This window comes from Bos javanicus, chromosome 3, assembly GCF_032452875.1.
Source record: "Bos javanicus breed banteng chromosome 3, ARS-OSU_banteng_1.0, whole genome shotgun sequence".
NCBI classification, from domain to species: domain Eukaryota; kingdom Metazoa; phylum Chordata; class Mammalia; order Artiodactyla; family Bovidae; genus Bos; species Bos javanicus.
In genome coordinates, this window is record NC_083870.1 from 67,845,714 (window position 1) to 67,872,308 (window position 26,595).

Consider the following 26,595-nt stretch of genomic DNA (forward strand, 5'->3'; position numbering starts at 1 on the left):
TTGTTTCTAGAACCAGGACTTGGGACATGTTAATTAATTGCTTCAAGAAGACAGTAAGACATGTCTCGTGGTTGATATTTGGAATCAGATAGTTATAAACACTGCATAACACTGCTGATGAATTACGTGTGCAGAATAAATCCTACCTGCAGAAGTCTGGGGGCACCATGCCATAAACATTGATCCTGTCACAGAGTTCCAGGGCTATTGTCATTGTGAACCAGCCAGTGCTGAGCCAAGTGTTGGAGATCTTCCTGGAAGGAACAATAGTTTAGTCTGCAAGCTGGTAAAGTAATCATTACACCCCTTCCATCTTAAATCTTATCTGGAACAAGGATGACTGTATACACACACACTCTCTCTCTCTCCATTTGATAAACAGCCAGAACTTTACTAGATAGCAATATGTTACCAATACCACCATATTCCATGATACAATGGTAAATGATGTCAATGTTCCATTATGGTGGGTTCTTAAGGGACTTCTACATAGCCAAAGATCATGATCAATGTTTATGTGCAAGTTATTACCAATTTCTTTTTTAAAAAAATTTATTTATCTATTTATTTGGCTGCATTAGATCTTACTTGTGGCACGAGGGCTTGGTTGCCCCATGGCTTGTGGGATCTTTATTTCACAACCAGGGATAGGACCCATGACTCCTGTATTGGAAGGTGGTTTTTAACCACTGGACCACCTGGGAAGCCCCACCACTCAATTTCTTGTAAGACAACAATCCTCATGTGTCAAATCTTTTTAAACTAGAATACTTGACTATTATAATAGTCAAGAATAATAAATATTCTTTTTTCTCCAAGCAGGGTGGATAATGAAGAGCTTATTAAAATGAATAAATACAGTTGTCTTTATCTGCTGCTGCGTCGCTTTAGTCGTGTCCGACTCTGTGTGACCCCATAGATGGCAGCCAACCAGGCTTCCCGTCCCTGGGATTCTCCAGGCAAGAACACTGGAGTGGGTTGCCATTTCCTTCTCCAATGCATGAAAGTGAAAAGTGAAAGTGAAGTCGCTCAGTCATGTACGACTCTAGCGACCCCATGGACTGCAGCCCACCAGGCTCCTACGTCCATGGGATTTTCTAGGCAAAAGTACTGGAGTGGGGTGCCATTGCCTTTTCCGTGTCTTTATCTACCAGTTGATTGATTGATCAATCAAATGGTTGTAAGGTAGAAGCTTGCCTTTAACTAGACTAACTGACACCTAAATCTTGACTGAATGTCTTTCCTTAAAAGAAGTCCATTCATTTAGGAAGGGACTAATGATCAGAGGAAGAGGACACAGGAACACTTATGTTTAATTTAGTATTTGCTTTATTTTCCATCAAAAGAGTCAGAGCCCTATGAAAATTTTTATTAGAAGAACCAAAAATTGACAGAATATAAGGATTGCATTGGTGGGTTTCAACATTAATTCATTTACACATTCAAACATCTGTGTTGAGCTCTAACCACATGCTGAGTCCGAGGGTAGCTGTGGAGACAGACCATCAAGGTCTCAGTTGACCTGTGAGGATGACTTGGTCCACCATGCTATGCTGCTGTGGATATTAATTTCAATTCTTTGGGGATTGCTGTTTTTATTTTTTTCCCCAGTGCTTATGGTAGGCCTCATTAGCCAGTTTCAAAACCTTATCCTCAAGGTCAGACTGCCTGATTTTGCCCAGCCATAGCACCATCTGCGATATGAATAATGGAGTTGCAGTAAAGTTTTTCTACTGGCACTGCATAGTACCCCTCTTTAAGGAGGAAGAGTTTTTGTTAAGCAGTTTGCATTATTTCCATTTCACATAAGGAATAATAATCAAAAAAGGTGTTTTAAGAAGTCTTTTGTTTTATCACATACCTGACAGGAATGGATAATTTAGTCATTCCTGAGCTTATGGCTTCAACTTTCTAGTTCTTAATCTCTTTACTCATTTTTATTTTCCACTCCACTGTATCCTGATCCAGTAATATCCCAGGAAGTCCATTTAAAAGATTCTCAAGATGGATATAACACAGATTTGTATCTTACTAGTTTCTATCATTCACCAGCTGAATGACCTGAGGCAGGTTACTACTATTCTTTGAGCCTTGATTTCTTATCCAGAAAGCAGGCATGGGAAGCTCTATCTTCCTGAGCAATTTGTAATTTCAAAGACTAAGAGAGACAACATCATAAGAAGTATAAAGTCTGGTATGTTGATACATCAAGGTCCTTTCCTCCTCTCTGGGTTGCTAGGTTGGAGCAAATGAAGTAAATAATTCAGCCATTACTCTAAGTGCTTTTTAACACACATAAAGAAACTGATATCCTTCTAACATGGCTACTGGCTCTTATGTAGAATCCATCATCAGTAGTTAGGGAAGTAATCAGAAAATTCTGGGACCTCCAGTCTACACAGGTATTAACGATCCCACTTCTTTCTCACCAGGACTATGTATTCCTAAGACCTTTGGGACTGAGGGGGTAGCAGAGCTGAATGGGGGAGGGGAAGGGAAGGCCATGCCATACCTTGTCTTCACCAAGGCTGTGACCTTGAGATGGCCAATTGTTCTAGACTTAAACTAGGTTAGTGAATAAATAGGAGAATGTGGGGCCCAGGAAGAGAATGATAGCTTATTGAGATCCACAGATTCCTGATCCAGGAATCACACCTGTGTCCCTATGATTTCAAGTTGTAGGAAACACCAAGAGGGCTTTTTCCCAGTGGCAGAAACTTCCCCACAATTTTGGCTTTCTTTTGTGTGATGTAGTAGAAATCACAAGCCACAGTCTGAAATACAGGAGGATGGGACTCTACAGTAAAAGGTTTAAGGGGTAAAAATGGGGAGAATACAAAATGGAGGACTAAAGAAACCAAGATGAAGGTTTCTTTAAAGTGCCACTTAAAATTCCCCAGACCTGCAAAATAATAGCCTTTTGGAAAAGCTCACATGCTACAGACATGCAACTGCTCTGTGCTGTCTGTCTAAAATGATTCAAACTCTTTTTCCAGCAAAGGAATATCTACTGTTTTTACACTTAATCAGCTGTAATGAAGGAATATGAAGAGCTGTCATGTGCTTATTAGGGGAAATGATCAGATATTCTTTTATATGATGAAGTAACACACTGAGCTGATAATTCTATAGTGCACACTAAATTACAATTAAAGGCCTTTCTGCTCCACCAGAACCTCATTTATAATCTCTATGGAAATATTCTTCCTGCAGTTATTTCATTTATGCTTCTTTTATCTAATTACTATAATATTGGTTCTGAATCATATTTTCCTAATGTACCCTTATTCAATTATAAAGTTATTTTCAAGTACAGTTACTTTCTAATATCAAAGAATACCACTTGGCCATCTATGTCATTTGTCATGCTTCTTAATTGCAGATTGTTTCTGAGCCACTTTTTTCTTCACTTTTAAGTAGGGTGAAACTTCCATAAATCAGAATCTACTGAATTATCCCATTTCTTCAAAATATTATCCTGAAATGAATGTCTGGATCATGAGATGTGCAAAATCAGATATTCCATACTAAGTGTATCTTTAATCCATGCTACTGTGTTCAGTTCAGTTCAGTTCAGTCGCTCAGTTGTGTCCGACTCTTTGCGACCCCATGAATCGCAGCACGCCAGGCCTCCCTGTCCATCACCAACTCCCGGAGTTCACTCAGACTCACGTCCATTGAGTCAGTGATACGATCCAGCCATCTTATCCTCTGTCATCCCCTTCTCCTCCTGCCCCCAACCCCTCCCAGCATCAGAGTCTTTTCCAATGAGTCAACTCTTCGCATGAGGTGGCCAAAGGACTGGAGTTTCAGCTTTAGCATCATTCCTTTCAAAGAAATCCCAGGGCTGATCTCCTTCAGAATGGACTGGTTGGATCTCCTTGCAGTCCAAGGGACTCTCAAGAGTCTTCTCCAACACCACAGTTCAAAAGCATCAATTCTTCGGTGCTCAACCTTCTTCACAGTCCAACTCTCACATCCATACATGACCACAGGAAAAACCATAGCCTTGACTAGCTGGACCTTTGTTGGCAAAGTAATGTCTCTGCTTTTGAATATGCTATGTAGGTTGGTCATAACTTTCCTTCCAAGGAGTAAGCATCTTTTAATTTCATGGCTGCAGTCACCATCTGTAGTGATTTTGGAGCCCAGAAAAATAAAGTCTGACACTGTTTCCCCATCTATTTCCCATGAAGTGGTGGGACTGGATGCCATGATCTTCATTTTCGGAATGTTGAGCTTTAAGCCAACTTCTTCACTCTCCACTTTCACTTTCATCAAGAGGCTTTTGAGTTCCTCTTCACTTTCTGCCGTAAGGGTGGTGTCATCTGCATATCTGAGGTTACTGATATTTCTCCCGGAAATCTTGATTCCAATTTGTGTTTCTTCCAGTCCAGTGTTTTTCATGATGTACTCTGCATATAAGTTAAATAAACAGGGTGACAATATACAGCCTTGACGAACTCCTTTTCCTATTTGGAACCAGCCTGTTGTTCCATGTCCAATTCTAACTGTTGCGATCCAGAACAATGTGTAATTATTTGATATAGCTAACACTGCAGCAGTGTTTCAGGAATACTTAAATCTAGCAAACAACCATTAAACTCAAAAGAAAAGTGTTTTCTATTGAAGACAGTGTTTTTACTTATTTTGAATTTTCCAAACACAAAAATTGAAACCATAAATAAGTTCCTTCACTCTCCTTCTCTTATAAAATGCTCTTTTGGTTAAAGAACTCATACAAATGAGCAGCAGTCTGTCTTATTTGTGGTTTTTAAAAGATAATGAATGACTGGATTTCATGACAGTGTGTGATGATGACAAGATTCCCTGTGTGATCTACTGACTGGGCTAACCATGGAATTAGTCACCTGGACCTCCAGGGAAGGAGGCCACAGTGCCAGCAGCTGGGTCCCGCTCTCCTCACTCCATCAGAAATCATACTTACTCTTGTCTGACCAGCCCTCCAACGATCACAAAGATTTCCAGGATTTAAAGAGAAAGCTCTTCCCAACAAAGAATTTGGGGAGAGTGAGCTCTATTCTTTCTTTAAGACTGTTCTCCATAAAGAGTTGCTTAAGCTAGCCCCAAGGATTTAGTACTTCCTATTCTTTATTTCTTGGGCTCCAAAATCACTGAGGGTGGTGAATGCAACAATGAAATTAGAAGACACTTGCTTCTTAGAAGGAAAGCTATGACAAACCCAGACAATGTATTAAAAAGCAAAGACATCACTTTGCCAACAAAGGTCCATATAGTCAAAGCTATGGTTTTTCCAGTAGTCATGTATGGATTTGAGAATTGGACCATAAAAAAAGGCTGAGCTCTGAAGAATTGATGCTTTTGAATTGTGGTTCTAGAGAAGACTCTTAAGAATCCCTTGGACTGCAAGGAGATCAAAGTAGTCTATCCTAAAGGAAATTAACCCTGAATATTCATTGGAAGGACAGGGAGGCCTAGCGTGCTGTCGTCCATGGGGTCACAATTAGTCAGACGAAATTGAGTGACTCAACAGCAACATTCATTAGAAAGACTGATGCTAAAGCTGAAGCTCCAATACTTTGGCCACCTGATGTGAAGAGCTGACTCATTGGAAAAGACTCTGATGCTGGGCAAGATTGAAAGCAAAAGGAGAAGAGGGTGGCAGAGGATGAGATAGTTGGATGGCATCACTGACTCAATTTACATGAACTTGAGCAAACTCTGGGAGATAGTGGAGGACAGGGAAGCCTGGTGTTCTGCAGTCCACAAACAGTTGAACATGACTTAGTGACTGAACAACAACAAATTCTTTTTTTATCAGAAATTGGCTCAGGAACAGTTTTTGTTAGGAAAGGGGTAAGTTATACCATTAAACACATATTAATTATAAAAGAATGTTTTAGAATTGAGGAAAGGAGTAAAATTTAATCATTAGACCAGTTCTATGAAGCCTAGTCACTGTGCACTTCTCACATGTGAAGTTACTAAAAGGTTAGCTATTTTGCCCTAGACTATACAGCTAGTGAGGGACAGAGTCAAAATTCCAACCCAGAGCTGTGTATTTGGACACCGCACTGTTCACTATGTACACCGCGCTGTTCCTTTCGATACCTGTAACTGTCCTTTTCTTCAGTGAGATTTAGCCGATTCCTCACCCTTTATCTCTGCCTCCTCTCCAGCTGCCCACCCCGCCCACCACCACCCTCCTGCCCACAGTCACAGGGACTCTTCTCCAACCCCCTGCAAGTCTTCTCACTTCTCACCTTCTCATACCCATAAGGGCACTTTTTTCTCTGCTTCTCAGGTTCTTCTTTACCTGGATAAATACTTATTGACCTCAGCCTCTGCTTAAATACATCTTTGGGAGAAGATGTATTTAAGAAGTCTTTCCACCAGACCCTCATCTTCTAGACCAGTGCTTTTCAAAAGATTTGGACTTACAGTAAGAAATACATTTTACACCGTGATTGAGTGTATATGCTCACATGTATTATACATGGCTTTCATTTCATAGTTTTCTAAAGCACGTAATTTAGTGCTTTTTAGTATATTCACAGTTATGCCATCATCATCCCTATCTAATTCTAGAATGATTTTATCACATCAAAAAGACGTCTCTGTATATGTATATTTTTATGTACAAAACTGAAATAAATTTTATTTCATGAAATAATACTTTTCCTTACTTACTGTGGGGAATGAATGCTGAAATTGTCTTTTATTACATTATTCCATTCTTTCTATTATATTAAAAAAAATCTTATAGTGACTCACTGCATGCATTTTGTGTCCCATCACAGATCTGTAACTAACAGTTTGGTAAGCCTTGCCCTAGACTACAGCCCGTCTCCCTGTCCCACAGGTCAGAGGACCATTTTCTTCCCCTCACAAGACCTAGCACATTGGCCACTACTTGGTGAACATCTGCCCACCCTAGAAGACTATATTCCTGGAGGGCAGGTTCTACATCTGCCTTACTTTTGACTATATGTATTTCCCATATCAGGTGCAGTGAAATAGCAGGCACTAATAAATATCTGTTGACTGAATAAATATTTGCCTTTGAAGAGAAAAACAACCCTATTTACTTCTTTTTGGTTAGTGTTCACCTGAGGAACTAAAATGCAAGAAACCTATTATCTTGCACTTACTACCAATGTAAGCCAGCAGCAGTGTCACCTCTTCCTCCAAAGTAGGGCTATGGCCCTGAATTATCCATATAAATACTCTCTTCACTTTGCCTATAAATTCAACTTGAACAGTCCAATCTCCAGGAGGCCCCTACAGATGAACTCTGTCCACAGCATGAGCAGCAGGGCCAAAGCAGAAAGCCCTAAGCAAGAGCTTTTAGAAAGAATAAATACTTCCAGTGGCAGCAACATGGGTGGATGTAGAGCTTATCACATTAAGCAAAGTAAGTCAGAGAAAGACGAATATCATGTATCACTTACATGTGGAATCTTAAAAAAAAACTATGAATAAACTTATTTACAAAACAGAGACAGACTCACAGATTTAGAATAAAAACTTACTGTTACCAAAAGGGGTAGTGAGGGAAAGAGATAAATTAGGAGTTTGGAATTAACCACTCCTATATATAAAACATATAAACAACAAGGACTTATACTACAGCACAGGGAACTATATTAAATATCTTGTAATAACCTCTAACAGAAAAGAATCTGAGAAATCTTATATTACACATAAGTATACATATAATATATATAAAATTATATACAGTTGTTCTCCATATATATATACACACACAAACATATGTTCTCCATATATATACATACATATATATGTTCTCCATATATATATATACACACACACACATTTATACACAAAACTGAATTAGGCTTCTCAGGTGGCTCTGTGGTAAAGGATCTGCCTACCAAGGCAGGAGACTTAAGAGCATGGGTTCAATCCCTGGGTCAGGAAGATCCGCTGGAGTAGGAAATGGCTCCCCACTCCAGTATTCTTGCCTGGAAAATTCCATGGACAGTGGAACCTCAGCGGGCTACAGTCCATGGGGTTGCGAAGAGTCAGACAGGACTTAGCACACATATAACTGAATTGCTTTGCTATACACCTGAAACTACAACATTGTAAATGAAGTATACTTCAGTTAAAAAAAATGATTAAAAATTTAAAGAAAAAGAAGCTTATCTGACACAAGCATTAAAAAAAAAAAAAAAAGCTTCACTCTTGGTGAATTGGCCAGCCAGGGAGAACGTTTCCTCGCCCTAGCCTGTCTCCCGTGCCACCTCTTGCCCTCGCCTCCGTACCTGTCTTTGCCGGTCTCGCGCTTGAAGAGCTCGTCGAACTGCAGCATCTTGTGGCGCGTGATCATGAAGGCCTTCAGCCGGGGCAGCACCTGGCTCAGCAGCTGCAGGTTGTTGTAGACCCGGCCCTTGCCGTCGCGACGCATGTAGCTGCTGGGGCCCCAGAAGATGAACACGGTGCCCTGGCTGACGTTGAGCAGGTCATGGCGGTTGCGGAGGATCCGCTGGATGCTGGAATGCGCGATGACCCGCAGGCTGGTGCGGTTGCCCACGTCCCGCCCGTAGCCACGCGTGGGGGCGTCGTTCATGCGAATGACACATTCAGTCTGGTCAATCTGGGCGCCTTGCCTGCTGCGCAGCAGCTGCCCGGAGCTCGTCACCAGGGCGCAGTCCCTGCAGTGCATTTTCAGCGGCTGGAAGGAGAGGGAGAAGGACTCCATCAGTGGGCAATGCTCTCTTGGCACCAGCAGGTCACTTTCCTGCATCTGAGGGCTGCCTCTCTTTTTTCTCCTCCCTCTTTTGTCAAAATATACCCCTGATGCTATTACCTCATCAGACTGGTGTCAGGGAGCTCTGGACAACAGGAAAAGAGCCAGCAGTGACCTGTCGAACATGGGGGTCTGGGCTTCACTGATATTAACATATCAGACTGTCATATCAATGTAACAAGCTTGCTGTGACTGCCATTTTACAGATAATGATACCCCAAGGCTCAGAGACATTTAAAAAAAAATGCTCAGATACATAACTAGCAAGTAATGAAGTCATGCTCTCAAATTCAGGTCTTTCTGAATCCAAGTTACCCCTAAGTTGAAGAAAAGACTATATTACAATGTGCTCTGACACTAGTTTTGATGCTCTTGACTCACCTGATTGGAAGTTAAGCATATATCAGTATTCTTGGATGCTGTACAAATATATTTATCCTAAATAGGCATCATCTAAAAATCACAGGAGAAAAGACATGCAAATTGTAACCCCTCAGATGCCATAATTTTGAAATGACAATTAGGATTGTTTCTCCCATTTTAAAGGGAGAGAGTGAGAAACTGAGTTGGTCCACCTTCAGAAATGTGAAGAAAGCCTTAAGCTCATCGAGTGCACACATGCCTTGTGGGAGCCCTGGGCCTGCAGTCACCACCATAGCAATGCCAAGGATGGGGCTCGCTTCAATACCCTGAACCCCTGATGTGTTTTCTGAACAGCAACATTCCTACATGCTATACATTTCCCTGATCGTGTTTAACGAGAAATATCTCGGTTGTTGTTTGAAGATAATGTAATTAGGGCCTGAGGCCAAGGCCAACAAGTGCACAAGAAACTGACAGTCAAGAATGTTCTGAAGGACCGTTGCTCTATTATATTCTCCCCAGAGACTCTGTCCTCCTTCCCTGTTAACTTTGAACTGGACACACCGGGTCCTGCACAGTCCCAGGAAATTGGTTCCAATTTTGTTCTGTGTGTATTCAGTTGTATATTTACTCTGGGAGTTTCTTGAACCATGGCTCTATCTTCAGAATCAGACAAAGAGCACCCAAGGGCGGCCACCTTCCCTCACTGCAGAGTGCCCTTCGCAGAGTGGCGAAGGGCACCCACACAGGATGGTCCAGGCTTGGCCCTACCACCTGTTAGCTTTGGGACCTTGGCCATTCACTAACCTCCACAAGTCTCAGTTTTCTCATCTTTAACTGGGGATAATTTATGCACCATTCCACTTTGCTGGAACGCATAGAATCAACTTGAGTCATATGAAATTGCCAATATTTGACCTGAAAAATTATTAATAGAAATTGCATGCAGTTCAACCCGGTCCTTACTGTAGGACCTGGCACAGTGTCATTCATTAAGTGATGGCTGATTTGGGGATTATCAGGCAGAGTGGAGAGCATTGTAGGTCCATACCAAGTCAGTATGTACTAATCACCCGGAGTCAATCATTGACACATGGGCTTATGAAATGGCAATTCTACCACTGCAAATTCTCATCATTCATTTGACATCAAGTTACTCTCAGGTGAAGCTTCCCTGGTGGCTCAGACAGTAAAGAATCTGCCTGCAATGTGAGACCCAGGTTCAATCCCTGGGTTGGGAAGATCCCCTGGAGAAGAGAATGGCATCAACTCTAGTATTCTTGTCTGGAGAATCCCCATGGACAGAGGAGGCTGGCAGGCTACATCCACAGAGTCACAAAGAGTCGGACACGACTGAGTGACTTTCAGTTTCACTACTCTTAGGTGACATGCACTCTGCTGGGCAGTAAGAATGCAAATGGAATGGAAAAACAGAACCCTTCAAAGTTTATACTTTAGTAGCAGGCAGTGGGTCAGTAAAGATGTGCAATAAAACATGACACATTGCAGGGCTGTGCCTCAGTGTTAGTAAAGGGGGCTGTTTGGAGCAGAGCAGAGCGGGGAACATAAAGGAAAGAGTGAACTAATATTAATATTAGTTAATATTTCTGGATGTCCCTATGTGCCAGGCACTGTTATGAGCTTTTTATATAATTGCATTAATTCTTCAAATAACCCTATAAGAAAGATACATCATCACCCCTATTTACTAATGAGAATATTGAGGAGTGGAAAAACAACCCGGTTTGTTAGGGGTTATTTGGATTTTAGCACCAAAAGTCTTATATCCTGGGAAACTTCTACTCATGTAGAAGCCCACTTAAAACATTTCTACAAAGATGACTGGGGCATCTGCAAATAGCACATTACCAAATGATGATTAGGGTCAGGAGACCCAGGGTCTAAAGCAGGCTTTATCACCAGATACTTAACTTTCTCACTCGTAAAACAAAGAGAGGGCCAACTAAGATGCTAATAGCCAGATGACATTCATTCGTTCATTCATTTAAAAGACATTCATTGAGCACTTAATATACCCCTGAGGTGCAGTGTAACTCAGTCCATTTGCTTGACAAGGTCACTTTGTAAGATTTCCTTCCACTGGACCCCAAGGCCATTGGAACCTGCTTTTTCTTATCAGACTCACCTAGAAGTATTAATCCTGAATTTTCCAGTCTGATCTATAATTTCTAGATATTGTGCTCATTTTTACTGGGGAAAAATTCTAAAGAAAGGTCCCAGTATCTCTTTCCCTGTAATGAATTATTCTACTGTGATTCTCAGAGCACAGGCTGCTTGATGGGTGAAACTGGTAACACCTCTGAAGATTCCAAGGACTTCTCTCTCTCTATCTCTCTTTCTCCTATGCCCATGTGAGGCCAGATGAAGACCCTTTTAGGGAAGGTCAACATTCCTGACTATGCCATACAGACCCTCTGTGATTCCTGGGCACAGGACAGAACACACTGGGGTCCACCCTGCCCCAGAAAGCCCTCCCTCATGCCCACCTGCCTGAGCTCTGAGGTATATTGATTACCTTGGACACCAGCACCCTCTCTTTGTGTTGCTCAGATGCACCAAACAATACAGAAAAGATCGATGTCTGAATTATGCCTTAAGTGCCTTTTAGTAAGTGCAGCCAATAAAATGACAGTAACTGTTCTAAACATAATGTTACACTTCCTGCAGTTGATAAGAGCATGTACCAAAGGCTGAATCCCTTCCAAAGGAGGAAACGAAGTCTCTTTCCTGCATTCAGAGGGACTAAGGATATCTTGGGAGGTGGAATGACTATACAGATTTTGGGACCCAGGTTCTTGGAATGTTACTCCTCTGAGACAGCCTGGCTTCTTCACATTGCAGGACCGTGACCATCCTGAGTGTCTTAATGAAATGGGTGGATATATTCATGCCTTGGTGAGTTAAGATTCCTGACGGAGTATTGACAGTCTTCACTGAAGCACGCAGACGCTCAGTTGATGAATCACACCGAGGAGTTTGGGAAAGTGAACTTGGGGCTGTGCTGGCGCACCTGGGAGGTGAACCTGCACCAAGGATGCAAGAGGGGTAGTGGCTCCTCATGAATCACTGCATCCCTACCCTTTCTTTCTTTCTTCTCACAGTATCCAGCCTCCCTGAGTCTCGGGGACATTTTCCATAAAGCCCCACTTGGTGAGGTGTTCTGACCCTGGTAGGAAACATGAGCACCCATATTAGGTCACTCCAAAATCTCTCTTGCTTCCTGACCCATAAAAAACACTCAATTGCTACTGAATAGACAGGTGAGTTGATAAGTGAGTGAATGAAATTCAACCTCTACACTTCTCTGTCTTCTGAGAAAATCTACACACATAAAAAGAAGACATCATGTGATGCCCTAACCAACAATTTGCCTGCAGCCCTATGTACCAATGCCATGGAGAAAAGCAGGGGAGAGCGCAGTGGAAGCTCTGTTTGCAGAGAAGGAGGCTGAGCCGTTTGCCTCAAGGCAGCCACTTGGCCCAGGGAGTCATAATGGCCAGAGCCCAGGGCACTGCTTGGAATTAATGGCTGACTAGGAAAATGGCCCAGGACACAGTAAGGGCCATTAAACCCAGCCAGTTATTAATCCCCAGTAAGAGCTTGATGCCAAGGTCATTAGAGCTATTGTATGGTGAAAAATGCTGAGGAAAGTCTGCAAGGCACGGAGGAGTTTCCCTTTGTCCAGGCCACTGATGCTCAGGCCCTATGAGTGCGGTGCACAGGAGTGTGCGGGGAGCAGCTGAGGGAGTGTGCACATATCACACACACACATGCACACACACACAGAAGTGGGCACACACAATGTTTACCCTTTTATTTTTGCTATCACTTCTGCTTTTTGATAATATAAAGATTTGGCATCAGCCGACTTCCCTGGGTTGGGGAGATCCCCTGGAGAAGGGACTGGCTACCCACTCCAGTATTCTGGCCTAGAGAATTCCATGGACTGTATAGTCCATGGGGTCGCAGAGTTGGACATGACTGAGCGACTTTCACTTCCTAGGACAGTGGCTGCCACTTACTGGGGGCTCATAAAAGTGTGAATGAGCTTCTATCTTCATCCTCTACTCCTGGGGAAAAAAAAAAAACAAAAACCCTACAGTCAGGGAATACGGGAGAATGACAACTTTCATCACAACTTACTCCTTTGGGCCATAGCGACAGGGGCAATTCCTGCTTGAGAAAGTATGCTCAGGGAATCAAGGTTTGATTTCTGTCTCAGCTCAAAGAGCAAGAGCAGAAGGAATTCTCCCTGTGACCCAGCTGATGCCTCCTGAGCCTTTCTTAAAAGAACAGACCGGGCCAAGTCAAATTAAACTTGACACCTGAAACACTCAGTGATGTCCTTGCAAACATTTGCAGCATGGCTATCTTGGGCTTCAGTTTTTAAAATTCTGATTTATTTGGCAGAAAGAAAGGCACCTCAGAGCATGATGTCCATTAGTTTGGTAATGAGACCAGTCTTGCTCTGGGAGCTGACTCTTGGTCTGGAGCAAACATAAGATATATTAAATGGCTTCAGGTATTTCAAGAATCTCTGCACTTTTAAAGCTGATGTTTTCCTGTAATTACTGGGCTGTTATTACCTGTCAATCTCTGTTTAGCCTGACACTAGGTATAAGGCACTCTGGTTATTTAATATGATTCACTGGAAAAATGTTACTCCTTCAAGTTGCTCCTCTCCCTCTTGTTTAATGACATGCCCACCCATTAGCCAAGAAGCCCTCCTCTAGCCACCCAATGCTACTTTCCATGATTTCTGTCCACTGTCTGGCTGAGGATGAAGGAACACTTTGGGCAGGAGTTAGTACTAAACAGTGTTTAAAATATGGCCTTTGGGACTTCCCTGGTGGTCCAGCGGTTAAGAATCCACCTGCCAATGTAAGGAACATGGGTTTGATTCCTGGACTGGGAAGATCCCACATGTCGCAGGGCAACTAAGCCTGTGCACCACAACTGCTGAAGCCGTGCACCCTAGAGCCTGTGCTCTGCAGCAAGAGAAGCCACCGCAATGAGAAGCCCACACACGGCAACTAGAGAGTAGCCCCTGCTTGCTGCACCTACAGAAATCCTGGCACAGCCATGAAGACCCAGCACAGCCCCTCAAAATAAATAAATAAACAAAGACAAAATATGGTCTTTGGAGTCACTGGCTTTGAATGTACTTCTCCCATTCCTTAGATGGATAACCTGGGGGCAAAGTGGCTTAGCTTCTCTGAGCCCCAGTTTCTTCATCCATGATCAGGATATAGTAGAGTCAGTCTCAAAGAAGTTTGCCCTTTCAATGAATGGTGTGCCTTCTACCTTGTTTCTCAAGGTAAAATTCAAGGATCATCTTCAACACCTCTTTCTCCACCCTCTACAGAGCATCCAACCCTATTGGATCTATCCTAAGATGTCCCAGATACTAGCACCTCTCACCATCTCTGCTGTCACCCTCTTCATCAAAGCCACCGTCATCTCTCTTTAGCTCCTGCTGCACACTCTTAATTCTTTACTTTCTTCATTCTTTCCCTCTTCCATGTTCCCATACCCACAAAGCTTCTGGGGTGACTTTTAATATGTAATTAACAGAGAGTTCTGTCTAAGATGATGCTAATACCACACTGTTTGACTACTATGGCTTTGCAATATAGTTGAAATCAGGGAGTGTGGTACTTCTACTTTGTTCTGCTTTCTGTTAATTACATGGCCATCTCTCCATTTCCTATGGCCTGATGTGATTTATATTAGCTATTTCCCCACCCAGGACACTGTTCTCCTGATCCTTGCATGATGACACTTTTATATTCTTCAAATGTTACCTCAGTCTACCCCCTCCTCTGCCAGAAACCTTCCCTGAGCCCTCAGTTTCCACTGCCCTCCTTTGCCATCTTCTGGGACTCTCTCCATTATGCAGGCTTATTTTTAAACTCATATATCACCACCTAAAGTAATCTGTATTATGGCTTGTGTGTTTACATGTTTATGTCTTTCTCCCTTACTAGAATGTAAGCTCCAAGAAATGTGGGACTTTGTCTTACTCATACTGTGTCTTCAGCATAAAGAACAATGCTGAGCATAAAATATAAGATCAATAAATATTTTTGAAGGAATGACTGAAAGATAAAGCATATAGCACTTACCACAGTGCCTGGTACATCAAGAATATGAAAGAAATGTGCTTAATGTATTTAAGTGTCACCATTCTACCAACTAGTAACCAGTCTAATATTTTCTGGTCTGGGTAAGTAGGTTGATATTTTCTAAACAGAGGTATTTGAATTCTCCTGCATATGTCATAAACACTTTCAGCATTAGGTGACCTTCAAAGAGAGGCCCAGGAAATCCCATTAGTTTTCTTTTTTTTTTTTTTAATTTTAATGGAATTGCATTCTATTACTTAAATGCCTTTAGACAACTTTATTTATATATAATTTACATACCATAAAATTCACTCCTTTTAAATGTAAGTTCAATGATTTTAAGAATATTTACAGAGTTTTATGACCATCACTATGATCTAGTTTAACAACATTTGGGGCTGGTGCATTGGGACGACCCAGAGGGATGGTATGGGGAGGGAGGAGGGAGGAGAGTTCAGGATGGGGAACACATGTATACCTGTGGCGGATTCATTTTGATATATGGCAAAGCCAATACAATATTATAAAGTTAAAAAATAAAATAAAATTAAAAAAAAAGAACATTCCCATAATCCTAAAGAGATGCACATCTCTACCAAGACATGTTATTTTTCATCTTATTGATAACAATTCTTCTTACAGGCATGAATGATATCTCACTGTGATTTAGATATGTATTTCCCTGATGATTAAGAAGACGTGGCAAGAATACACAGAAGAACTGTACAAAAAAGATTTTCACGACCCAGATAATCACGATGGTGTGACCACTGACCTAGAGCCAGACATCCTGGAATGTGAAGTCAAGTGGGCCTTAGAAAGCATCACTACAAACAAAGCTAGTGGAGGTGATGGAATTCCAGTGGAGCTATTTCAAATCCTGAAAGATGATGCTGTGAAAGTGCTGCACTCGATATGCCAGCAAATTTGGAAAACTCAGCAGTTTTCCACAGTACTGGAAAAGGTCAGTATTCACTCAAATCCCAAAGAAAGGCAATGTCAAAGAATGCTCAAACTACTGCACAATTGCACTAATCTCACATGCTAGTAAAGTAATGCTCAAAATTCTCCAAGCCAGGCTTCAGCAATATGTGAACTGTGAACTTCCTGATGTTCAAGCTGGTTTTAGAAAAGGCAGAGGAACCAGAGATCAAATTGCCAACATCCGCTGGATCATGGAAAAAGCAAGAGAGTTCCAGAAAAACATCTATTTCTGCTTTATTGACTCTGCCAAAGCCTTTGACTGTGTGGATCACAATAAACTGTGGACAATTCTTTAAGAGATGGGAATACCAGACCACCTGACCTGCCTCTTGAGAAACCTGTATGCAGGTCAGGAAGCAACAGTTCGAGCTGGACATGGAATAACAGACTGGTTCCAAATAGGAAAAGGAGTACGTCAAGGCTGTATATTATCACCCTGCTTATTTAACTTCTATGCAGAGTACATCATGAGAAGCGCTGGGCTGGAAGAAGCACAAGCTGGAATCAAGATTGCTGGGAGAAATATCAATAACCTCAGATATGCAGATGACACGACCCTTATGGCAGAAAGTGAAGAGGAACTAAAAAGCCTCTTGATGAAAGTGAAAGTGGAGAGTGAAAGAGTTGGCTTAAAGCTCAACATTCAGAAAACGAAGATCATGGCATCTGGTCCCTTTATGGCATCACTTCATGGGAAATAGATGGGGAAACAGTGGAAACAGTGTCAGACTTTATTTTTTTGGACTCCAAAATCATTGCAGATGGTGATTGCAGCCATGAAATTAAAGGACTCTTGCTCCTTGGAAGAAAAGCTGTGACCAACCTAGACAGCATATTAAAAAGCAGAGACATTACTTTGCCAACAAAGGTCCATCTAGTCAAGGCTATGGTTTTTCCAGTAGTCATGTGTGGATGTAAAAGTTGGAGTATAAAGAAAGTTGAGCGCTGAAGAATTAATGCTTTTGGACTGTGGTGTTGGAGAAGACTCTTGAGAGTCCCTTGGACAGCAAGGAGATCCAACCAGTCCATCCTAAATGAGATCAGTCCTGAGTGTTCATTGGAAGGACTGATGTTGAAGCTGAAACTCCAATATTTTGGCCACCTGATGTGAAGAGCTGACTCATTTGAAAAGACCCTGATGCTGGGAAAGATTGAGGGCAGGAGAAGGGGATGACAAGGGATGAGATGATTGGATGGCATCACCAACTCAATGGACATGAGTTTGTGTGAACTCCGGGAGTTGGTGATGGACAGGGAGGCCTGACGTGCTGCGGTTCATGGGGTGGCAAGAGTTGGACACAACTGAGCAACTGAACTGAACTGATCAGTGACGTTGAGCTCCTTTTCGTGTATCAATACATGTTGGCTACATGTATGTCTTCTCCAGAGAAATGTCTGTGAGATCATTGACCAATTTTTTCTTCCAGTTTTATTGAGATATAATTGTCATATAGCACTGTATAAGTTTAAAATGTACAGCATAATGACCTCTGCCCATTTTTAAGCTGGATTGTTTGTTTGATTTTGCTATTGAGTGGTATGAGTTTTTTTTTTTAATATTCTGGATATTAATCCCTTATCAGATATATGATTTGCAATATTATCCCCCATTCAGTAGGTTGTCTTTTCATTAAGAAAAGTATTTGTTTATTTACTTTTTGGTTGCGCTTGGTCTTCATTGCCTCACTCAGGCTTTCTCTATTTGCAGAGAGTGGGGGCTACAGTCTAGTTATGGTGTGCAGGCTTTTCACTGTGGTGGCTTCTGTTGTTGCAGAGCACAACCTCTAGGTGCTTGGGCTTCAGTAATTGCAGCACCCAGGCTCAGTAGTTGTGGCACACAGGCTTAGTTGCTCTGAGGCACGTGGAGCCTTCCTGGAGCGGGGATGGACCCAGGTCACTCGCACTGGCAGGTGGATGCCTATCTACTGTACCACCAGGGAAGTCTGCCTTTTCATTTTGTCATAGTTTCCTTTGCTGGGCAGAAGTTTTTTAGTCTGATGGAGTCCCACTTGTTTATTTTTGCTTTTGGTGTTGGAGTAAAAAAAATATTATCATCTAGACTTATGACAAGTAGCTTAGTACCTATGTTTTCTTCTAGGAATTTTATGGTTTCAGGTTTTATGTTCAAGTCTTTAATCCATTTTAAACTGATTTTTGTACATGGTGAATGTCCATTTTCTTTCTTTTGCATGTGGTTGTCCAGTTTTCCCAACACTGTTTACTGAGGAGACTGTCCTTTACACATTATATATTCATTAGCTCGTTTGTTATAAATAAATTTATCATAAGCGCATGGGTTTATATCTGGGCTCTCTAGTCTGTTTCATTGATATAAGTGTCTTTTTTTTATGCCAATACCATACTATTTGATCACTATATCTTTGTAATATAGTTTGAAATCAGGAAGTGTGATGCCTCCACTTGGTTCTTCTTCTTTCTCAAGATTGCTTTGGTTATTTGTAGTCTTTTGTGGTTCCATACAAAGTTTAGAATTGTTCTATTTCTGTGTAAATAATTGTGTAAAAATTCTGTGTAAATTGTTCTATTTCATTGTGTTTTTGATTTTCATTTTCCTAATGAGTAAAGATATTGATGATCTTTTCATAGTCTTATTTATGCCATAGTTTTCAAATTTCTAATTCCATCTATTTGACTCCTTTTCCACCCCCAAATAAGTTCTACCAGGAGTAGGTGATTCTATTAAGCTCTAGGTCAACATTCTGTTGACTTCTGCAGGAGTCTTGTATGTGCAGGACTCACAAGGCAGAGGAAAGTGCATAGTCTACGTGTACGGAGAATATAGAGAAAGAGGAGCCTTTTAATCAACACCTTTAGGTTAGGAGAGATAAATCCAAGGTGAAAAATAAGGTGAGCAGTGACTGGGACATGTATTTATATATAAAGCAGATTTTATAAAGATAAAACAACCATTTGATAATCACAGTCCCACTTCTGAATGTACCTATGAAAGAAATAAAATCAGTATTTTGGACATATACCTACACTTTAATGTTGACTGCCACATTATTCATAGTAGCTGAAATGTGAAAACACTGTAAGTGTCCATTAATGAGTGTATGAATAAAGAAAAATGATAAATAAAGAAAAATATTCAACCCACAATGAAACAGTATTCAGCCATGAAAGAAGGAAATTCTGCCACCTACAACATGGATGAAACTGGAGGACATTATGCTAAGTAAATTAAACCAGAGAAAGAAAAATAGTAGATGATCCCACATATTTAGAACCTAAAAAAATTGAACCCATAGGAAAAGAGAGTATAATGGCAGTGGCCAGGAGCTGGGAGAAATGGGCAGATGCTGGTCAAAGGGTAGAGATTTTATTCATAAGATGAATAAGTTCTGGGGATCTAATGTACAGTATGGTGACTATAGTTAATAATATGACATTGTATACTTGAAATTTGCTAAGAGAGTAGATCTTAAGCATTCTCACTACACACACCTACACACACAAAATGTAATGTGGAGTGATAGAGGTGTTAATTAATTAATGGATGTGGTAATCACTTCACAATATATATGTATATCAAATCATCACATTATATACTTTAAATATATACAATTTCATTTGTCTATTATATGTCAATAAAACTGGGAAAGCCAGATTTTGATAATTAAATTTAGACATATTACTTTGCCTACTCATATTAAATTGAAATTTGCGTTTTGTAGAATTATGGGATAGAATCACAGGCAGAAATCTCAGAGATTATCTAGGACAGTATTTCTCTGACTGGTTCCTCAACCAGCAGCAACAACAAAGTCTAGAAACTTTCTAGAATTGCAATTCTCAGGCTCTGCCAGAATCCTTCTTAATCAGATGCTCTGAGGTGAGGCCCAGCGATCTGTGTTTTAGCAACACAGGTGATTCTGACACATCCTCAAGGTTGAGAACCCCCAGACCGGGACAGTGCCTTCATTTTATAGAAGAGGAAGCTGAAACTCAGAAGGTTATATGATTTGCTCAAGGTCACACACTAAGGGCACCATCTGAGATAAACCTCAGGTCTCCTCTTTCCACAAATCTAAGAAAATCCACCTATGTCTGTAGATTGTTTAAAGTCACTGGGGACTCACTGAAAAGGAATCATGAATTAATAGTTTTACTTAAGATTAAACCTGGAAATGGAAGAAGTGTGGTGGAGACAGATGAATAAGAAGGAGCATTCCTTATCTGCAGGGCTTCCCACCTCTGTGCCACCTGCCTGCTGATTTGGAAGGAGCAGCCAGGGATAACTAAAGAGCATTCAAACCCTTATTATAGGGGTTGAAGATGCTGATGCTCTGTGTGTGGCCAGGGTTATTCTTGCTGGGGAAGTTGGGCCAGTTTGGCTTCTCTCCAGCACGGCCTCTTGGAGGCATGGCCAGTCAGGACCCTTCTGCCTGTTGTGGGTTGAACTATGTCCCTCAGAAAAGTTATATTAAAGTCTTAACACCCCAGTACCTGTGAGTGTGAACCTTATTTGGAAATAGGGTTTTTGCAGATGTATTTAAAATGCAAATCAAGATGAGGTCTGACTGGATTAGAGAGCCCTAAATCTAATTACTAGTGTCATTATATGAAGAGATCAAAGACCTAGAGACCAAGAGAGAGAACATCATATGATGAGACAGAGATTGTTGTTCAGTTGTGTCCGACTCTTTGCAACCTCATGGAACGCATTGCAGTGATTCATCTGCTGCCTGAGAACACCGAAGATTGCCGGCAAGCACCAGAAGCTGGGAGATGCCAGGAAGGATTTTGAGAGCTTTGAGAGGGAGCAGGACCCTGCCAAAACCTTGATTTCAGACTTCTGACCCCCAGAACTGTGAGAGAATAAATTTCTGTTGTTTTAAGACACCCACTTTGTAGAAACTTGTTTTGGCAGCTCTGGGAAACCAATGCATTGCCACCCCCCACCCCACACACAGAGTCTTTACTCTGCCTTCCAGCCTCCTGCCAGCACTCTAGCCAGCAAGGCTCCATCCTGGCCCTGCAGCTTTCACCCTTACAGTTCACTCTCTGCATGACTCTCAGAGGGAGATTTTAAAGCATAAAGCATTCACTCTCCTACCTTGCTAGAAAAACAGAATCCAAATTCTTCATCTGGCTGGAGTTGTGCCTACTTCTTGGTCCTCAACTCATTGGTTCCTTCTCCAGCCCCACTGACCACAGATCTCCTTTCTGCTTCGGGGAGAGATAAGGCATTCCTTCTTTGACCTCTAGCCTTTGTTCCCCCTATTATTTACATGCTTGTCCCATTCTCTCATGTGTCAGATTAAAAAAAATTATTTATTAATTTTACTGTACCAGGTCTTAGCTGCAGCAACAGGATCTTTGATCTTTGTTAGAGCTTGCAAGATCTTTAGTGGCAACCTGTGGGATCTAGTTCCCTGACCAGGGGTCAAACCCTGGCCTTGTGCATTGGGAGTGCAGAGTCTTAGCCCCTGGACCACCAGGGAAGTCCCGCGTGTCAGATTAAAAGCCATCTCCTCCAGGAGGCCCTCCCTGACTGCTCTAACTGGAGGCAGCCTCCCTCACTTATTATATAAGAAAGATATTCGCCACTAATAACATTGACAAAATGTTCAACTAACTCACGTGTAAGGCACCGTTCTAAGCACAAATCATGCATCATCTACCTTAATCCTGAAACAGCCTTGAGAGGCAAATTCTACCATCATTCTTATTTTATCAGATGAAAATTTGTACAAATTAATCACTTGTCATGATCCTGTTTATATCCTTCATGGCACTTTTCACAGTCTCTAATGACATACATTATTTATTTATTTGTCACTTCCCCTATAACATGAGTGCCATGAGCATAGAGATCATGATGTATGCTTGGTATACAGCAGGTGCTCAAAAGGTAAAGAAATCTCCTGATACGGGACTACCTTACTTTTTCAGCAAGTGGCAGATGATTGTTCTCTGTCCAGAGAGGCACAGATGAGCTGTCAGTGAGACAAGCCCACTTCTAGACCCATTCTGAAATGCTAGTACAGTGGTTGATGTTACCCCCTGGCTCACCTCGTAGCCTTTCAAATAACTCCCTGATGTGATTTCCTTCAAAGGTCACTCATATGCAGTTACTTCCTCTAGGAGGAGATGGGCTGTAAAGGCCCCCTGAGCTCATTAAAACAAACAAAAAACTCCATTTTCATTAGAGGAAGGTGATATTTAATGCTGCCAGACAAGCCTGATTCCACAGAGCTGGCTTCTTTGGCCTCTGCTACACTTGTAAGGATCCTCAGATAAATACAGCATGGCCCAGATCTGGGAGGAACACTGATAACTGATGGTCAAAGGCAGAAGAATTATGAGAATGTGGGAGTTCCACATATAGCTGTGTTAAGTGGAGGGGGGAAAGCTAGGGTTTCAGTTGACCAACTGAGAAAAAAACCTAATTGAACAAAACATGAAATTTACAATGTTAAAGTAGACAGGGTACTGTCTTGACTCAGACTTGGGTTCAAATCTCAGTTCAGTCATTTATTGGGAGGTACTTGCCTACTCTCAGTCTCAGTTTTCTCTTCTGTAAAATGGTCAGAGTAGACACTGAGTAAGAAATAACTATTACCACTAGCATGGCTTCATTATCTCAGATAAAAAAAGAGCCGTCCTGAATAACCTACTACATCCTCTCCTCTCATGTCTAATCACTCTCTGAGCCTGCAAACTCAACCTCCTTCACCTCTGCTGAATCTGAACATTTCTATCCACCTGTATGGCACCTTAGGTGGCTCAATGGTAAAGAACCTGCCTCCCAATGCAGGGGACGTAAGAGATGCACGTTTGATCCTTGGGTTGGGAAGATCCCCCGCAGTAGGGTAAGGGAACCCACGCCAGTATTCTTGTTTGGAGAATCCCATGGACAGAGGAGCCTGGCAGGCTACAGTCCGTAGGGTTGCAAAGAGTCATACATGACTGAAATGATGGAGTACCCATGCATCCACCTGTACATGGCTTCCCCTTGATCCTGCCTAGTTCAACCCACCATCTTTGCCCGGGGAACTGCCATACCTCTTAGCCAGTCCTCCTGCATCTACTCCCATTTAGTCTCCCTACCAGGCAGAGTGGCCTTTTTAAATGCACATCTAATTAGGGTCTGCTTTTACTTAGTATCCCTATATGACCTCCGTTGCTTTGTGAGGATGAGAGCTTTACGAGATCATCCCTGTGGCTTACCAGGCCCTGATACCTTGCCAGGTCCTACTGTACCCCACCCCCACCCTCTCGTGGCTCTCTACACTCTAGTCATGCTGACTTTGACTCTGTAGCTCCTTGCAGCTCCAAGTGGCACTATTCACATGACTTTGCCTCAGGGCCTTTGTACATGATTTCCCAGAACCTGACTTCCTTCAGTTGTAAACCAGAACAATACACATCCATGGAAAAGTTATTTTATGAGATAATAATAACATTCAAAGTTTCCCTCCCCTGCATCCTCTCTCCATTTATGATTTTTGTAATTCCTTCATCACTTGTCCAAAGTACCACTTCCTTGAAACCATCCCTAAATGTCAAGATTAGTTTAGGATCCTCTTTCTTCCTTTATAATTCTCCTCTTATCTGTAATCATTGATTCAGTTTCTCTCTTCTGTACAAAATGGCAAAGTTCTCAAGAATTGAGTCTATATCTGTGTTGAGTTTAGGTCACTAAAATATTCCCAGGACCTAATATACCATGGGTACTCACTAAATATTTACTGCACAAGTAACCAAACCAGTTCATGCAGCTGAGGGGACTGTTCCAGAACCACAGCCTCTTCCAGGCTTTGTGTTTCAGTTTTCATTTCCATTTGATAAGGCCAAGTATAGGCAAGCTCATCCAAAATAGGTTATTTAATTTGGTGCAAATACTCATTGTTCAGAATAAGTCATTGTTCAGGGATCTGGATACTGACTACTGCCAGGTAGCTAATAACCAGATTATGTCAGTATTGATACTCTGGTTCTCGGGATGATGGTTTGTTTATTGAACTGCCTATTTTAATGGCTCTGAGAATGACCATCAGCAGCCTGGATAACTCAGTACCCCAGCTGGGAACACATGAGTAAACAAAATCATAATTTTTCACTTTGCCAAGCTCAGTAACACTGTTGTGATGAGCCACTAGCAAAGCAGCCATTAGTTAAATAAATAAAGCACAAGGCTAGAAGCAGGATTGCCAATGCAAGCACAGTCTTCTCTTCTGCTGACCATTGATGGACATTATACATGATGTACACCCTGGGGAAGTACTTGGCCCCCTGCTTTAATTTGCTAAATATGATGCATCCTCTGGGCTGCATGACTTGCTTTGTATTAGTGAAAAATCACTTTCTCTTCTTTTCCCATTTCATTTCCTCAACATATAGTTATTAAGCACCTACTGCCTGTGTAATGGGACCTCTTGGGCAAGCTGCCCAGTACACAGCTATCTTCAGTCCTCTACTGATCCTCAGACTCAGAGGGAAGACCTAAAATACAAGGAAGCTGATTCCTGGCAAGGAGATACAGAGGTGTCCCAGCTCCTTCAAGAAGCCTGGGAGTTGGTGAAGGTAAATAGATTTGATAACATGAGAGAGTTTCAGGGTTAAGAAAGGTTTCCTTCTTTTTGCGGGGGAGCTTTTTAAAATAAGAAATAGGGGAAACTTTTAGCCTACCTTCTTTTCTTGATACTTCTCTTTTGGCTTCATCCACTTATGTTAGATCTTGCTTTAGATTACATCCAAACATATTCGGGACTTCCCTGGTGGCTCAGATGGTAATGAATCCGCTTGCAATGCAGGAGACCTGGGTTCGATCCCTGGGTCAGGAAGATCCCCTGGAGAAGGGAATGGCAACCCATTCTAGTATTCCAAGCGTATTAATGGATCCATAACTCCTGGAGACTATCAGCACCTTGACTCATGGCCTTGGCCACTCACTCCATCAAAGTGTCTCCCATATTCTAGCTTTTCCTCCATCTGTATCTAGATCCCAATTACCTGGGGTTTTGTGGATTATTTTTATTTCTATAGAGAGTACCAGTTAGAAACCAGGTCCTATAAGTGCCAAAAGAGCAATGCTGAAGGCTACCAATTTTTACGTAGAAGCTATTTGTATTACCATTATTTTATCACTTTACTCCAAACTGGCAAGACATGTACAGTATTGCCACCTCGGATTGTACTTGAGGAGACAGAGGTTTGAGGTTATATTGTTCAAGCTCATAATTTCTAAGGCTCAGCCTGTGTTGGTGCTGAGGTCAATCCCACTCTCAAGTGTGTGCACGCTCTGTCCACTATGACAGACAGACAGACTTGAGTAGAAAGACTCCAAAGAAAAGATGATTGGGCACTTTCCTAGAGGTCCAGTGGTTAAGACTCTATACTTCCAATGCAGGAGGTGTGGGCTCTGGTTGGGGAACTACCACGTAACAGTCACATGTTATGTGGTGTGGACAAAAAAAATATTTTTTTTTAATTAGAAAAGATGATTGAAGGATCTTAAAAAAGAAAAAAAGAAGCCTAAGGAGGGGAGGGGCTAGTTAGATAACAAAAGTGGCAGGAAAACATACAAAACATAGAAAACAAAAACTGGAGACATGAGGTAACACTGTGGCTATACAAATTCTTAGAGGGATGAGAAAGGTTAAAGAGGAAATTTAGCAGAACAGCCTAGAATTCTGGAGGCTTTCAGTGCAGGAACAAACATTTTCATACCACTTAAAAGCCAACCATATACAACACTCTGCATTATAATGTGGCGTTCATAATGTGGATCCCAAGTCATCAAGAAAAGCTTAAATTAAGTTTAGCTTTGTTCACTTAGGTAGGAAAGTATAAAATCAATTTGGAACCTTCAAAAATAATTTAGACAAATACGATTTGGTGCTAAAAGGAACGTTGCTTATTTTCAGACTCATTTGCTCATAATACTCATTCCTCAACTATGCTTCAAAATGAGGTGCTAGACTACTTTGAAAAGTTACTGCTTAAGGGTAAATCAGCCTTTCTTCCCTCACTCAGGTGTGGTAGACTTTCTGCGAAGATTCATGCTTCCACTCCACAGTGTAGACACAGATGCAAGTGGTTGCCTAGTCAGGACTACATTTCTTGTCCCCGTGCCTCAAGGGGGAGCCACGTGCCTCCCAATGGAATTGGAACAGAAGTCACTGGAGAAGTTAAGAAGCAGGTGCTTTCTCCACACCTCCCCTTTCTGTTGCCTTGGTACACCCAGCATAGTGAACTTGGAAGTCCTATGTCAAAGATGGCAGAGCCAAAGACCGAAAAGGGGCCCAAGTCCATGAATCACTGTTTGGATGAGAGATATTAATCATGCTCACTTTTTTGACTATGTTAAGAGATTAA

General features: G+C 41.7%; 1 protein-coding gene across 1 annotated transcript in view; it reads right to left on the reverse strand.

The window, feature by feature from the left end:
- ST6GALNAC5 (ST6 N-acetylgalactosaminide alpha-2,6-sialyltransferase 5) overlaps positions 1 to 26,595 on the reverse strand; it is a 212,940-nt gene that overhangs the window by 21,175 nt on the left and 165,170 nt on the right. Inside the window, exons 3-4 of the mRNA XM_061411545.1 lie at positions 8,271 to 8,680; positions 147 to 254 (exon numbers count right to left, since the gene is read on the reverse strand). Coding sequence (XP_061267529.1) covers positions 147 to 254; positions 8,271 to 8,680 — 518 coding nt within the window. The remainder of the gene's footprint in view (positions 1 to 146; positions 255 to 8,270; positions 8,681 to 26,595) is intronic.